The following is a 15,339-nucleotide window of genomic DNA, read 5'->3' as shown; positions in this document are numbered from 1 at the left end:
ATTATTAATATTAGATGAGTTTCAGTATAAATCATCGTGTTCTTTCTTTATTTCTTTATTTTAATCCAATTTTGAAGTTTTGTAACGCTGTCTGTAAAAATTACTGTTCATTATTGACAGTCAAGAGTTCCACATATCTTGCTTGTTGGGACCTCGGCGATGACATCATTTTTTCAGCTGGCCGGCCATCTTTATAACGAAGGCCACGATTAAACTCGAAGGAGGAAAGGAAGGAAGGAAAGAAGGTTCGGGACTTCACTGCTTACTAGGTAGTTACAGCCGGTGGCTGTCGTCTGATACCTAATAGGAGCAGAGAGGCGAAAAGTCTAGTCCCTTCGAAAGCTGGTGGAGTAAGAGAGTTTTTTCTTCTCAGGACCGGAAGCTGTCAGGTCCTTGGGGGTTAAAAATATTCATGCGCTACTCCTCTGATTGGCCAGTGTATGGCCACATCACTCAATCAGGGAGGAATATGTGCGAGAAGAAAGAGGTCTATTTGCATCTGCTACATTTTTTTCTATTTCCAGCAGTTTTTTATAACTAAAATTGGATTTAAATTAAAAATGCTATTAAAAAATATACTGCGATACACCTTTTTAGTGATACGTTTTTAATAAAGAAAAAGATTAATATTAAAATAGGTCAATATTAAAAGAAATTTAGAATATTGTTGAAAATAAAAGAAAAAATTTCTGTTTTATTTCGAAAAATAAGTTCAGCTTATTTGTAAACTGAACGATATGATCACTGTTTCCATAGATACAAACCGGTGAATCAATATTTGTGTCCCTTTCGTTTTTGTTTGGGTTGTTTTGGGTTCGAGGTTAATCGCCATCTAAACTCCAATCCTGCCCACTTATTAAAACATAAAACATCTGATTATGCTATTTTGGCAGTACAGACTCGTTTCTTTTCTTCGAACTTAGTACATTTAATATTTAACACAATGATTATTAAAAATAACATGTACGTTTACTTTGAACATAGATATCGTTCTTGAGAACAAATATTGCAGGTGCTCTTGTCACGGTTTTCATTAAAAGAAACCGTTCACCAAAAAAGGATCCCAATTCAAAACGTAAAAACCACAGCTGACGGCCCTTTCGATAAGTACTTCGACGTGAATAATTATCCCGTGAAACTCTGAATAGTACAATTCCCGCAAGAATAATATTCAAAACTTTTCCAGCTTGAATTTGATATGACACATGAATATAAACCTCAAACAGATGACTCCCTACAGCACTTTAAAGACACAAACAAAAAACACAAATCAAGAAAGAAAACGACGACTAGCTCTGCAAGCCTCGGTGTCTACAACTACGTCCGCCGAGTATAAATACAGCGGCTTTCTTTTTCACAGAACAGTTCAGGCTACCTCTCGACAACGGTTGAACCCAGTAGCAGCAATAGCGATCACTCGCCGTCGATCCACTTCAATTCCTAGCACCTCTCGCTGTCGATCCACTTGATAGCCGAACCCAGTAGCAGCAGCAGACGCAGCCACTCGCCGTCAATGCGTTCGATTCCCAGCAGTCCAGCTTGTCAAGCCAGCACATGTTCCGTGTAGCCACTGGCAACGACCTCGTAGCCGTGTCAGTTCAAACACCAGCTGGACTCCAACCCTCAGCCTCCTACCACCATTCAGCTTCTTTTTGAAAAATAAACCTGAACGGAAATTCGTTCATGACAGTACCTACTGCGTTTGTCATCTCTTCTTTGTCATGGTCTTTTTTTGCCTGTGTCGTCTTTTAGTTGTAGGGTCGATTGCCACCGAAATTCGGCCCCCGCAACACTCTGTTTTATCATTAAATTTTATAAACATTGTCCAAGTTAAGCTACAGCAGATAAACTTCTGTTTACATTACGCAACTTATTGATATCTACCAAACGAGTCACTTTCAGTGATTATTTGTTTAAATAAGTCATTTCGAGGCTCGTAACGTCGTACATTACTCATGGAGCATTAGGTTAAAGCGTTTCCCTTCTTCGCAACTCCTTCTTAAACTTCCGCTGCACGTTCGATACTGACTTCTGCGGATAATTTTTGTATTCTTTCATTTTTTTTTTTTTTCACATTCAATGCCGCCAAGACTAAACTAGTTTCCTTCAATAATTACAAGAAACCTTCTCTACCACCAATAGCAATGGCCAACGACTCTTTATCTGAGAGTACATCTTTCAAACTCCTTAGCCTAACGTTCACAGGAAACATGAGTTGGAACAATTACATTGAAAGCATTGCCAGAGCCGCTGCAAAGAAGGTAGGCTCTCTCTACCGTGCTAGAAAATTATTAACACCCGAAAGTATCCTGTAGTATAAGGCCACCATTCGCCCATGTATGGAGTATTGCTGTCATATTTGGGCTGGTGCATCTGCTACAAGTCTCTCGCTCCTAGACAAGGTTCAAAAGAGAGTAGCAAACCTGATAGGCCCTGAACTGTCATCTAAGCTTCAGCCTCTGTCCCATCGACGAAATGTTGCATCCCTCTGCCTGTTCTACAAGTATTTTAATGGAGAATGCTCTGACGAACTGCAAGTACTTGTGCCCCCACGACGTAAACACCCTCAACAAACCCGGCAGGCAGCTAAATCCCATTCTCACACAGTAGAGATTCCTAGATGTAAAAGATATTTCTACTCTAGTAGTTTCTTCCCGAGGACCGCTAGACTTTGGAATTCCATTCCAGGTCCCTGCTTCCCCAACTGTACTGACGTGTAACGTGAACAGACATCTTGCTGCCCAAATCCTTACATAGTACCTCAGTAGATGTTGCCCCTGATAGTAGCCCCTACATCAAAGTGGCAATGTGCCTTGTTTGGGGTGAAAATGTAATAAAATAAATAAAAAATAATGTTTACTTTTACAGCTTACTTAAAATGATGACTTTCTTAAATAGCGTTTACATTTATACTTGGTAACATACAGGTAACTACAGGAATTCAGTTCCCTTTAAGAGACACAGGGTTCGATAGTTTTTTGCTATCATAACTCCCGTCTTCCCAACAAAAATACCTTGCCCTGAACTTTATCCTGAACCATGTTCTGAGAAATACTCTGAACTTCCCAGCAAATTTTGTGACAACCCCACTGCAAGTACAAAATGGGGTGTCTATTCTGAAAGCCATTTTAAACATGAGGAGTTTGGGGGTTAGCCAACAACAAAAGCAATAGCTGTTCTTTAAATTTTTTACGCGGGGGGGGGGCATGCTACCACCGGGCAACGCTGGTTAACGGGTCCTGCTAGAGAGATAATAAATAATTGAGAGTCATTCAGGATTTTATGTTTATTATTGTATGTCTCTACAGTGTATTGAACAATTTGAAATACATACTGAAAATTGAATTGCAAATTTTGCTTTCTTTTACCTTTAGTAAAGTGGTCAAGAAACAACCTGTAAAACCAAACGCAACCGCAAAAATAGTATTTGAGAAAAATTCACAGGAGGTTAAATCAGCTGTACAGATTGGTGATAGAATAACGCTGAAGGCCCAGTCAATGAGTGAGTACTTTTTTTCTATTCGATTTTAGGTTTTATCCAGCCACAAAAGTGACGTTGTGGACACCTTTCTGTTTTTTCTCGCCCTTGGGACCGGATCAAAGGGAGTATCTTTGCTTTCTGAAAAGGAGAATTCCTTCTTAACTGATATATTTTCTTTTATTTTGCCCCTTTTGGGGATTGAATTTTCCCCAAAATTAAAATGAATAATTTGTGAAATAATTAAAGCGAACAGATATTAGAAATAACTGGTTACCATTAAAATTAGCGACTTTTTGTGTTCCAGGATTTATTTTTCTACATAGTTACGACTATTATAAATGCCCTTTTGCTAGGAATCCAATGATGCTATGACGCATCCTTGCTTATGATATATAAAATAGGAGACATTACTTTTGGCTCCTTGTATATATATATATATATATATATATATATATATATATATATATATATAACATTATCTGTCTGTCTGCCTGAGGAAAAGTGTCTACTAAACTCCTCTTCCAATTTTAGGTCTATAGACTTGAAGCTTGATGTATAGGGGATTTGGACCTGTGGTACACATCTGATTTGGTCTTTAGGCAGTAAAAATAATTGCTAAGGGGTCAAAATTGAAAAAAATTGGAACTTAGCAGGCGTAAGTCAACTTAAGGTGCGCCTGTACGCATGCGCAAATATACATTTACACATTAAAGTCAGTTAAATATCAATTTTTACTTATTCATTTGACAATAGCGCAAACAGTAACAACTATGTCTGAAGCACTAAACGTTTTGGTTTCAATTGAAGCTGATTGCACCCAAGTAATTTTCTTTTTAATTTAAAATCACTATTGTATGTTGGGTACAATATAATAATCGATAGAGAATTGGCTCTATAATAAGAAATAAGAAATCTGCATACATTAAATATCATATTTAAGCGTATTTTACGACCGGGTAATGTCGGGCGGCCTGCTAGTATATATATATATATATATATATATATATATATATATATATATATATATATATATATACAAAGAAGCATACCTCTTTCTCTCTCTCTCTCTCTCTCTCTCTCTCTCTATATATATATATATATATATATATATATATATATACTTTTTTATTTATATTCAAATAAACATTTTTATATAACTGCACAATCATGACAATGTTTCGGTCAATTAGTTATGAATAACTAAAGACCTCGTCAAACATTACTAGTACTTTCTTTTTTAAAAAAAGATTTAATCTTCAATAAAAGGGGAAAAAACGAATTTTACAAAAGATGCATTTTAAAAAGTCACGTGATCTCCTAATGATAGAAAGTAGATCGAAAAATAAAGCAATATTTCCTTGTTTTTTCCTTTTTTGTTTTTATTTTTTCAATCCTATTTCCATCATTAGGAAACTACGATACTTTTAAAAATGCAATTTTGTAAAATTCGTTATTATTTTTCATTTTATTGAGGATTTCAGTTTTTTTTTAAAGAAGGGACTAGTATTGACTCATGAGGTTTTTAGTGCCCTTTTACTCCAAACAAGACACAGTGCCACTAAGTCGCAAGGGTTATTATTTGGGGCCAGATTTGCAGGGATATTACGTAGGGAGTTGGCAGTGATATGTTTGTTCACATTATACTTGAACTTCTACATGTCAGTACAGTTAGGGAAGCAGGGGCCCAAGAAGGACTTCCAAAGTCTAGCAGTTTGAAGGAAGATGCTATTTGAGTAGAACGCTTTATGGCATCTAGCGATCTCTACAGTGTAAGGGTGGGATTTTGCTGCTTGTCGGGTTTGTCAGGAGTATTTACGTCGATAGGGTGCTTGTGATTTGGATTCATCCAAGCACTTTCCATTAAAATACTTTTAAAATGGGCACAACAATACTCCATGCATGGGCGAATAGTAGCTTTGTAGAAATACAGGATACTCTCAGGTGTTAGTAATTAAGAAGTTTATTATCTAGTGCTTGCTGGATTAAGGACTCAAAGATTTGGGTGAAAAGAGGGAGAGGACTAATGGGGCGATAATTTAATGGATCAGTTCTTTCGCTAAAATTCTTAAAAACTGGTACAACAGAAGCAATTTTCCAGCAATCATGAAAGCAAGATTCAATAATGAATTTGTTGAGTTTTGAGAGATCCGGAGCAACCTGAGCATTTTTAAAAATAGTATAGCAGAGATAAGATCGGACCCCCATGCCTTCCAGCTTCTACAAATTTTTGCCTATTTGTTATTGGACGTATGTCTTATAAGTTGGCTGAATATATGGCAGATGCACAATCAGAGAAGAGCGATTGTGGAGAGTGTTGTTTGCTAAAGAACTTACGTGTGTGGACGTGTGCTTCAATTGCTGCTTTGAACGATTCAGTAGTCTCATTTGCACACTGTTCTGCAGGAAGAGAAAAAATATTACACCATGGAGGATCTCGAATGTGATCTCTTATGGCTTCCCAGTCAGCCTTCTTATAATACCTTGTCGTCTTGAGTGATGGCCCTTCAGCTTGGAGTCGAGTAGAGTGATTTCTACCATTATCACAATGCGATCAGCATTCTCTGGTGGGCCATGAGTATTTGTTATACAATCATCGAAAACTGTGGTCAGAAATAGATTTAGAATCTGATCCTGTCGATCTGGGAGAAAGCTCGGGAACGTGACGGCATGCGATATGGAATGGGATATAAGAAAAAGTCATATGTGATGCCGTAGAGAAAAGTATAACTTACTAGGCTAGCATGTGCACGTGCTTCAAAGGGTCGGTCGTATAACAAAAACAAAGAAAGGCTACAATGGCGACACCCAGTTGGTTTTATTGTTGACGGTTATATAAGCGATGTAGACTGTCGCCGTTTCTATGCAAATGAGACAGGTGAATAAAAACGAACCTGAAGCTAACAGGGGAACGAGTTAGAAGAAGGCGTGCTACGTATGTAGTCGTGTGCAAGTCAACTTGAAAGAGTGTCGAATTTTTGGAAGTTTTGACAACAGTGTGTCAATTTGGAAGTTTTGACAACAGTGTGTCGAATTTACCCGAAAAATCGTCAGTCTCTCTCTCTCCCTCTCTCTCTCTCTCTCTCTCTCTCTCTCTCTATATATATATATATATATATATATATATATATATATATATATATATATATATATATATGGGGGAGGGTTAATAGTCAAAGTTTCAAGTGTGGTACTTTTTTAACACCAGAGCATATATCAAGCCTACCAAAAAACTAGAAGCAGAAAATATTATATGCATTACTATATGATGGAACGATAAAAATGCTGCTCTAAAGATAACAACACTACAGCTTTATTTTAAAACTTTTATTGAAAAAATCAATTCATGTAACTTGATTATATAGTAGAGCTGACATCTATGCAATGTAGCCGCCTTCAGCCTCAATCATCGTCTTGATACGAGTCTGGAACTGGGAGCATGCTTTTTCCACAAGCGCCGGCGGGCGAATACTCGGCGGATGGCGACGATCAGATTAGCTTTGGTGTTGTGGGAGATCATGTTGGTGATGTTCTCGATGTGTGACCGAACGAAGTATCAAGCGGGTTTAGGTCGGAGGAGGAGGAGGGCAGCCAGTGAGAGAAAGATACAAAGTCGTAGCACTCCTTCTGAAACCAAGCATGGGTTTCTTTCGAATTGTGGGCCAGCGGCGAGACTGTGGCCACACCCAGTGTCTGCCAGCAGTCACCTGATTGTACCAGGAGGTCACCACACTCGTCAGCACATCCAGGTACATTTTGGTGTTGACTTTCAAGCCGAGTTCGAAGATTTAGGTAGCATGATGTGGCCCTCATTTAAAACTATACCAAAGACCGTAACTGTGACTCGAAACTTTGTTTTCATCATCCTGAGCACGTCTGTTATTCGTAGCAATCCAGCGATGCATTTTGAAGGTGCTGGCAATGGTCCTGTTATCATAACTTGGACCGGTAGAGAGCATTAGTTGTACAGCGATGGGTCTCCAATCTTGCTTGTTGAACATTGTGTCACTTTCAGATACGGTATTTGTATACAATTAACCAATTAGTAAATGGTCCGCAACAAATAAAATTGGTTTTCATCATCCGGAAATGGAATCATTTAATCTTTTCTAGGCGACAATTTTATCGTTTCACCCTCTACTCCCACCTATGGGATTGGTCTATACCGTAGAGCTACGTATTTGTGACCCAGAATATTTCATTAATGAATACAACACAAATCCGCTCTCAAAACACTAAAATAACCAGACATCGAATCAATCTAGTCGACGTAGATCTCAAGATACGCCTTTTGTAAATCCAGAAGTGACACACCAACTTTTTGCCACCGTCATTTGCATCGATTTCATACAGCAGGTCCTTACTGAGGAGCTTCCCATGAGGTACCAGAATGTTTACTTAAGCCAAAAAAAAAAAAAACCCATCCGCGAGGATCGACAGTTCCAACTCCACAGAAAGCTTGGGACATTATCAATCATCCAAATTCTTATTCGTTAACCACTCCACATCCGGCGTCGATTCGCACTAATTATGGATTGGGAACACCTGCTGTCGACGAGCGTCATACACCGTCAACTTCCACATAAACCACAGGCAATGGCACATGTATTGACTGACCTGGTGCAATAGTAGCAACGGTATCTTGTCCCCCACACTCGTTTCGGAAACAATTCTGCCCTATGTGGTCTAGATTGGTTCAACGATAACACCTCATACTCTTTGGTCATTTGTCTCCCCTGTATTTCTCCGATTTCGGAAGTCCTGGGATTAAAAACGTGGTCAAAGGACCATAAATGATTATCGAGGGTATAAATAAAAAACAGAAAAAAAAGATAAAAATGGGAGAAACATTCATAAACTTCAAAAGTTGTTGCTGTACATGTACTTGTATCTCTTTGCACACAGTTGTCGTAAGTTGATAGACAACCGCTTAGAGAATTGTTATATTATGGATTATCGATTATGTTAATGAACAAACTCGAATTTCACCTAAAAATGGTTGCTTTATTAGATTGGCACAGAGGTTATTGATTAATATTTGTTATTATTGCTCTACATACCATTCTAATCTCGAATTCCTTCCACTAAGTGAAGCTTTCACTAAGTGAAGCTTTCACTAAGTGAACAGTTCTGGATTCATTCTTGTATATTCTAAGGTTTACTTTACATCGTGTGTTCAATCCATTAAAACACATTTTTTTTTCATTTGGTAGAATTCGTTAATTTTCTAACTTTTTTCTTTAGTATACACACTCCCACGAATTATTCCACTAAAATAAGAATCTAGATTTCATATCACTGGTGTGCAGAGGTCTAGTGAGGTCAACTCCTTGATTTTAAAATATTAAAATATTATCATAACAAAATAATTATAGCTTTGGCACGATGTCATAGATTCACGTCATTTTTTCAAAACATTCAAACATAAGCGATGATTCAAAGAATCAATTAATTAACGGGTGAACATTAGCGATGTAATAATGCCAAACCATTTATTTTGCTTTAAGTATTGTATGTAGTCCTTTCACACTTATATAATCCTCCTAACATTGCAAAAATATGCGACCGGGGGTGTGTGGGGATGGGGAGAAGCATATATTGGCTAGTGATGAGAATTCATTAATTTCCCTAATTTTAGTAGTAGTTTCGATATTCCTGATATATTTCAAAAGTAACACCAGGCATATTTCAACACGCAATAAAAGTCATGGTGAGTGAGATGGATTCGGCAGTAGCTTATATTAATGGCACTTTGTTGATTTAATAAATTCTTTCTTGACATATTTCTTTGTTTTTTTCTATAAGCAGGACTAATTCTCTAGCTTCCTTTTTTGTTTTAGAAAAAATGTGATATGAATATAAGACATTTATTTATCAATAAATATATTTGTACTGCGTGTTTTAGAATGAAAGACGAAAAGTCAAGAACTGTAGAATGAGATAGTTAAATATCTCAATATTTTATGCAATTTTAAAGAAATAACTCATTATAAAATAAGAAGACTTCATCATCATCATCATCATCATCATTCGTCTTACTTGCAATTGTTTTCTCTTTACAGATCCAATTATCAAATTCATTGAGGTGAAAAGGTGTAATGCATCGAACAAGGCAATCACAAAAACGATTTTCCCATGGTAAAAATATTATCGGTTACCCACACATTTTCCTTCGAAATATAGCAGTAAATACCTCATATCCATTATTAAATAACTAGAGCTCGTTTACTCAAAAATAACAAAGAGAAATACTAAACCAAATATCATTGAAAAAGTAGGCGAACTTTGTATGCTATCATGAATGTGTTTCCCATTAAACTATTTACATTATAATCATCACGATTAGCCTCAACCATAACCCTAACGGCCGTCTATTGCTATTTCACATCAAGCGATCACGAAGAATCATCAACTGCATGAGGTTGCTCAGATATTTTTTGTACGCCAAAGCCAAAGTGCACTTCAACTAGTATGCTGGCTTTTCAAAGCTTCATCTGAATCTAATCTCTTGCTGAGGAAGTAACTAAATATATAATAAAAAGTAAAAAATGAGACTTGTGACGGTGTGGTATTCTATGTTTATTTCCAGTTGTCTTCAGTTGCCATACCATTCTCAGACTTTATTTGGTCGGTACATCTCTTTGGTCATTCTCCTATTAATCTTTCTAGAATTAAATATTTTTCTACTTTCTTTATATAACTAAAGCTGGGAAACATATTCAAGCCACATTAATCTCTTCTTTTGAATAACGTCGTTGATGCATCTGTTAATATTGAGATCCTTTCTTACTTGTATTGAGACTTACACAAATTACCTCTGATCCATTATATAAAGCGTAGTTAGTTGTACCTATGTCTGTCCAAGTAAGAATCAAAAACTACAAAACAAATATCAACACAGTTGGTACATTCTTAATCGCGTTACTCCGGATGAATACCGACGTGAGGAATCTATCAGAGTGACAAGAAAGTTCTTGCGGTTTTTAAATTTTAAATTCAGATGAACATATCTTGGTTCCAATAAAAATTTTATTGATCAAAATAAGCACCATCAAAATCAACACACTTTTGCCAACACAAAACAAGTGTATTTATGCTAGTAACGTAAAAATCTTGCGTTCTGGTGGTGATGAAGTCGCTGAAAGCGTTTTTATATCACTTAGGTTATTTAAGCATTTCTCACACAGAAAGTTGTCGAAATGCTTGAAAAGGTAGTAGTCGGTAGGTGAGAGGTCTGAATAGTATGGCGGATGAGGTAGAGTTTCGTAGCCCAATTTGTTCAACTTTTGCAGGGTCGGTTTAGCAACGTGCGGTCGGGTGTTGTCCTGGAGGAGAATTGGGCTTTTCCTTTGACTAATGCTGGATGTTATTGTCGAAGTTTCTTATGCATTTCATCCATTTTTTAACAGTCCTTCCCTACCCTAAAAAACTGTAATGGATTACACCGGTCATAGACCACCAAATATTCAGCATGACCTCCTTTTAATGCAACTCTGGTTCGGAAATGTTGTGGAGCTTAGTCGGTGTCTAACCACTGAGCCGAGAATCGCCAGTTGTCTTAAAGAACCCACTTTTCATCGCAAGTCACGATCCGGTTGAGAAATGGGTCTTGTTACATAAAAGAAAAGAACATAACACTTCATAACGGCGTTTCTTTTGGTTGTCGTCCAATTCGTGACGCACCCATTTATCAAGTTTTTTGTCTTTCCAATCTCTCTCAAGTGGTTGGAAATCGTCGTATACGTCACATCTAATTCAGAAGCAAGTTCTACCAGTTATGCGTGGATTGGTTTCGACTAAGGTTGTTGTCAACATACAATGGCTGACCACTACTCTCATTATCTTCCAAACTTTCGTAGCCGCCACGAAATTTCTTAAACAACCATTGTGCTGTGCGTTCAGTAGTGATTCTTGGGCCAAACGCTTCGTTGATATCACGAGTTGTTTCAGCAACTTTTCAGCTTAGCTTGAATTGAAATAAGAAAATTGTGCGAATTTGATTTTTTCTATCTTGTATTCAACGTTCTGAAAATAAAACAATTGTTTTAAAACTATTGTAAATTAAACGAATAGATAGAGCGGAAAAGTTCTTTAAAATAATTTATAAAGTAAATGTATTCTAACAAAAACTTATTTGAAAAGACATCATATGAAATCAAAATTAAAAATTCCGCTAGAACTTTCTTTTCAACCTAATTAGTATCGTTTTAAAGCTCTGTCCTTCGGACGATAAATATCGAAAAATTGGCCCCAAAACCTTCAAAATTCCAAAAAGCATTCAAAATATTTATTTTCATTGAATTCTTTCACCCTAAATTCGGTTGTTTTTTACAACGAGGGGTCGTTTTTTTTTTGTTTGTTTGTTTTTTCGTCGACTTCTAGTGCGATGGAAACATCGGTTAAGATGTCACTTTCTTCTTTTTTACCTTTTTTCTCTTTCGCTTTACGAGTTCAAGCCTGCCTGCTCACTACCACTTTTTAAAACCTCTCTTTACTCTGGCTGCTTACTATTGTTTTGTCCCCCAGCTACTACCACTTTTTACCCTCCCCCCGATGTTCCTTACTACACCACCTCTCCACACCCAGACAACACCGGGCACCTCTTTTGCGTTACAGGTTCCAGCCTGCCTGCCTACTACCCATTGGTGTAGCATCAGTTTTTGCCGCCCGGAGCGGTCGGAAAATTTGCCCCCTCCCACCACGCTGGCATATAATTACCTGTTCCCCCCCTCACCCGCTGGTATATAATTATCTGTTCCCCCCCCCCCCCCGCTGGCATATAATTACATGCTTTGCTCCCCTCGCTGGCATATGATTACCTGTTTTGTCGTCCCCCACCTACTGCTGGCATATGACATGTTAAAACCGTCAAAATTCCAAAAAGCACTCAAAATATTTATTTTCATTGAACTAATGTTTACACAGTTCCCTTCAGATTAATATTTACACAATTCCCCTTTTTTAAAATTTTCATTTAATTTAACAATTTCTTTTCAATAATTTGAATAATAATAAGTATGTAAACGTTTATCTGAAAGGAATTATGTAAAGGTTAATATGAAACAAGAAACCAAATATTTTTTCAAAACAAAAACGTATAATTCAAATTATAAAAAAATGTTTAATTACATTAATTGGCTACACAAACAAATATAATAATAAATTTAAATGAAAACATTTGGACACCTGAAAAGGTTATGAAAGGACAAAATAATTTTTATTTACTTCCTTGTTGTTGTTGTTAAAGTCCGAATTTTCGTCCAAAACATGGCTTTATCGAGGAAAGGATAGTCCGATGTAGTTTTCTTTTCTTTTTCTTCATAATGTTATTATTAAGAGGTCGAGCCTCCCAAAGAGCAAAAACATCTTGTATCGGCACTGTCTGAAATCCTTGTTTGTAATCGCTTGGTTTTAGCGCAAAATTTGAGAAATGGAAAGTCACATATTTTAGAAAACATTTTTTTTATAAATTTAAGTGAGAATATTTGACATTTGAATGTATAAATTTAAATGAGAACATTTGAAAACATGAAAAGGTTAAGAAATGAAAAAATTATTTTACTTACTTTTTTAATGTTCTTATTTACGAATTTTCACAAACAACATGGCTGTATCAAGGAGAGGATAGTCCGATGTAGTTTTCTTTTTCTTCATAATAAGGGCTCGAGCCTCCCGAAGAGAAAAAAAAAATGTCTTGTATCCGTGCTTTTTGAAATCCGTGTGTATAATCGCTCGGGTTAAGCACGAAATTTAAGAAAGTTGCTGTAGTTAATGCTTTAATCCTTTATGGAAATAGTTTTTAAAAAATTTTAAATTAATGTATTTATGAATTGAAAATAAGGCTATAAATTTATTTTTTTTGTGTGAGAGAACAATCGCAAAGCATCAAGTCGGTTGAAAATTTACAAACATACTTTTCGCGCTTTTTTTCGGCAAAGTTATCAATAACTCTATCAAAATTCACACTATCGACAAGTTCCCTCCTATGGAGAGGATTGCCAAGTCTTTAAGCCTTGTCTGGCTCATTTTTGATCGAAATTAGGTTTTTATGAGCTTCAGTTTCGAGAAAGAGCGCTTGCAGCTGGCAATGCTAATAGCTTGGGTAAGGAAAATGCGCAGCAAGATCACAATATTAGGGACAGAATCCCCAAGGTGGTATCTCTGTATTAAGTTCAAAAGTTCAAGAGTCCATTGATTTATCTTTTCCTGAAGCTTTCACAAAATACTATAATCTCTTCCTTTCGGCAAAGAATGTATCTTTTTCTATATCTTCGTCAACTTCACCAAGCTGACAATCATAATTATCATCAAGCAGATTTGACGGTATAAGAAAAACGTATTTATATGAAAGATTGTGAACTTGTTGAAATCTGCAAGATATTTCCTTAGTCAACCTGTCTATGACAGACATTTCCCGTCTCAACTCAGTATCAAACCCTAGTGCTGCATCGGTCAATCGTTCACCACACATTCGTTTCTTTTTGCGGATACGATGCCCCATGCTTATCCCCATTTCAGAGCAAAGTGTGTTTTCTTTTTTACTCGTCTATTGCAGTGTTCACCATCTTTTCTCTATTCTGAAAAAAAGACATCTCTCAACGCCGTCAGCCTGACAGAACTTTGTTGCAGATCCAGCCCCTTTTCTTCAAGATACTTCTAGGCATCATTGGCTTCTGGGAGAATACTTTTCCAAAAGCTCAGAAATAAAAGAAACGGAAACGACTATACCGAGTTGAGAATTAAAAATGCATCTGATCTTGTGGTTGCAGTTTCTCCTTCTTCTGTGAGCTGTTTCAGGGCAATGACGACTTCCAATATTTTTTTTACATCATTTACAGCATCTGTTCAACTACTGCATCTAGTTTCCATAGTCCGCTTGATACTTAAACCGGTCAACTGAATCAAGACGTCCCAGCAATGTGTAGATGCAGAAAACAACGAGAATAACCGGTCCAGTATGCCAAAAAATGTAAAAGAGTGAACCGTTACAGAAGCGGCATGTACACAAGCCAGATTTAATGAATTGTTAGTGCATGGCACAAATAGAGCTTTTGGGTTGATTTTGAAGATTCGTTTCTGCACACCCGATCGGTGGCCTGCCATAATAGCAGCATTTTCAAATACCTGACCAATACAGTCACCAATCTGAATCCCATCGTTCTCCAGTTCTCTCAAAATCACTTTAGAAATGTCCTCCGCGCTTTTACCTTTTGTCTTGATGAAGCTGAGAAATGACTCCTCCACTGTCACTTTATTTTCGTCAATTTTTACGTAGTGCAACACCTCACTCATCTGGTCCTCGTGAGATACATCAGGAAAAATATCAAAAATTATGCAAAAATATTTGCTTTCCTTGATCTGATCGATGATTTTCTTTCTCACCTACTTTGCCAAAATGCTCACAAATTCATTTTGAATTTCTGGTGACAGATAAGAAGTAGCGATTTTCTTTCCCAGGTTAACTTTCACCGAATGTTCACGGAGCACAGGTTCATACTTGGCCAATACATTTACCAATTTTTCAAAAATTCCCTTTATTTTCTTCATCTCTTTCATCATTGTGGATGTCTTCCTGATGACACCGTAGTGCCACATTCTGCTTGGCGAGAAACCTGATGATGTCCAGCTAGAATTTCCCGACACTTCTTAGTTTCCTTCTCAATAAGATGTTGCTCTACTTTGTCAACTATGTTTCCTTCAGCAAGTCGGATCTCTAGATCCTTCCAGTTCTACGGAATAAATGTAAGACCATTCTTAAAGACAATATAGTTTTGAATAGGATTCAAGTGCCTCTCACAGAAATATACATATTTTTAAATATTTACTCATGTCTGATATGACGATCATAAAATCTGTTTACA

At 36.8% G+C, this 15,339-nt stretch overlaps 1 protein-coding gene across 1 annotated transcript in view; it reads left to right on the top strand.

The window, feature by feature from the left end:
* LOC145243011 (uncharacterized) overlaps window positions 1-15,339 on the top strand; it is a 148,232-nt gene that overhangs the window by 104,558 nt on the left and 28,335 nt on the right. The window contains exons 6-7 of the mRNA XM_080106129.1: window positions 3,375-3,502; window positions 9,541-9,616. Coding sequence (XP_079962255.1) covers window positions 3,375-3,502; window positions 9,541-9,616 — 204 coding nt within the window. The remainder of the gene's footprint in view (window positions 1-3,374; window positions 3,503-9,540; window positions 9,617-15,339) is intronic.

Source organism: Euprymna scolopes, chromosome 21 (assembly GCF_053919585.1).
Source record: "Euprymna scolopes isolate OS-2025 chromosome 21, ASM5391958v1, whole genome shotgun sequence".
Classification (NCBI taxonomy): Eukaryota; Metazoa; Mollusca; class Cephalopoda; order Sepiida; family Sepiolidae; genus Euprymna; species Euprymna scolopes.
Note: the sequence above shows the minus strand (reverse complement) of the source record. Positions and strands in the feature narration are given on the sequence as shown.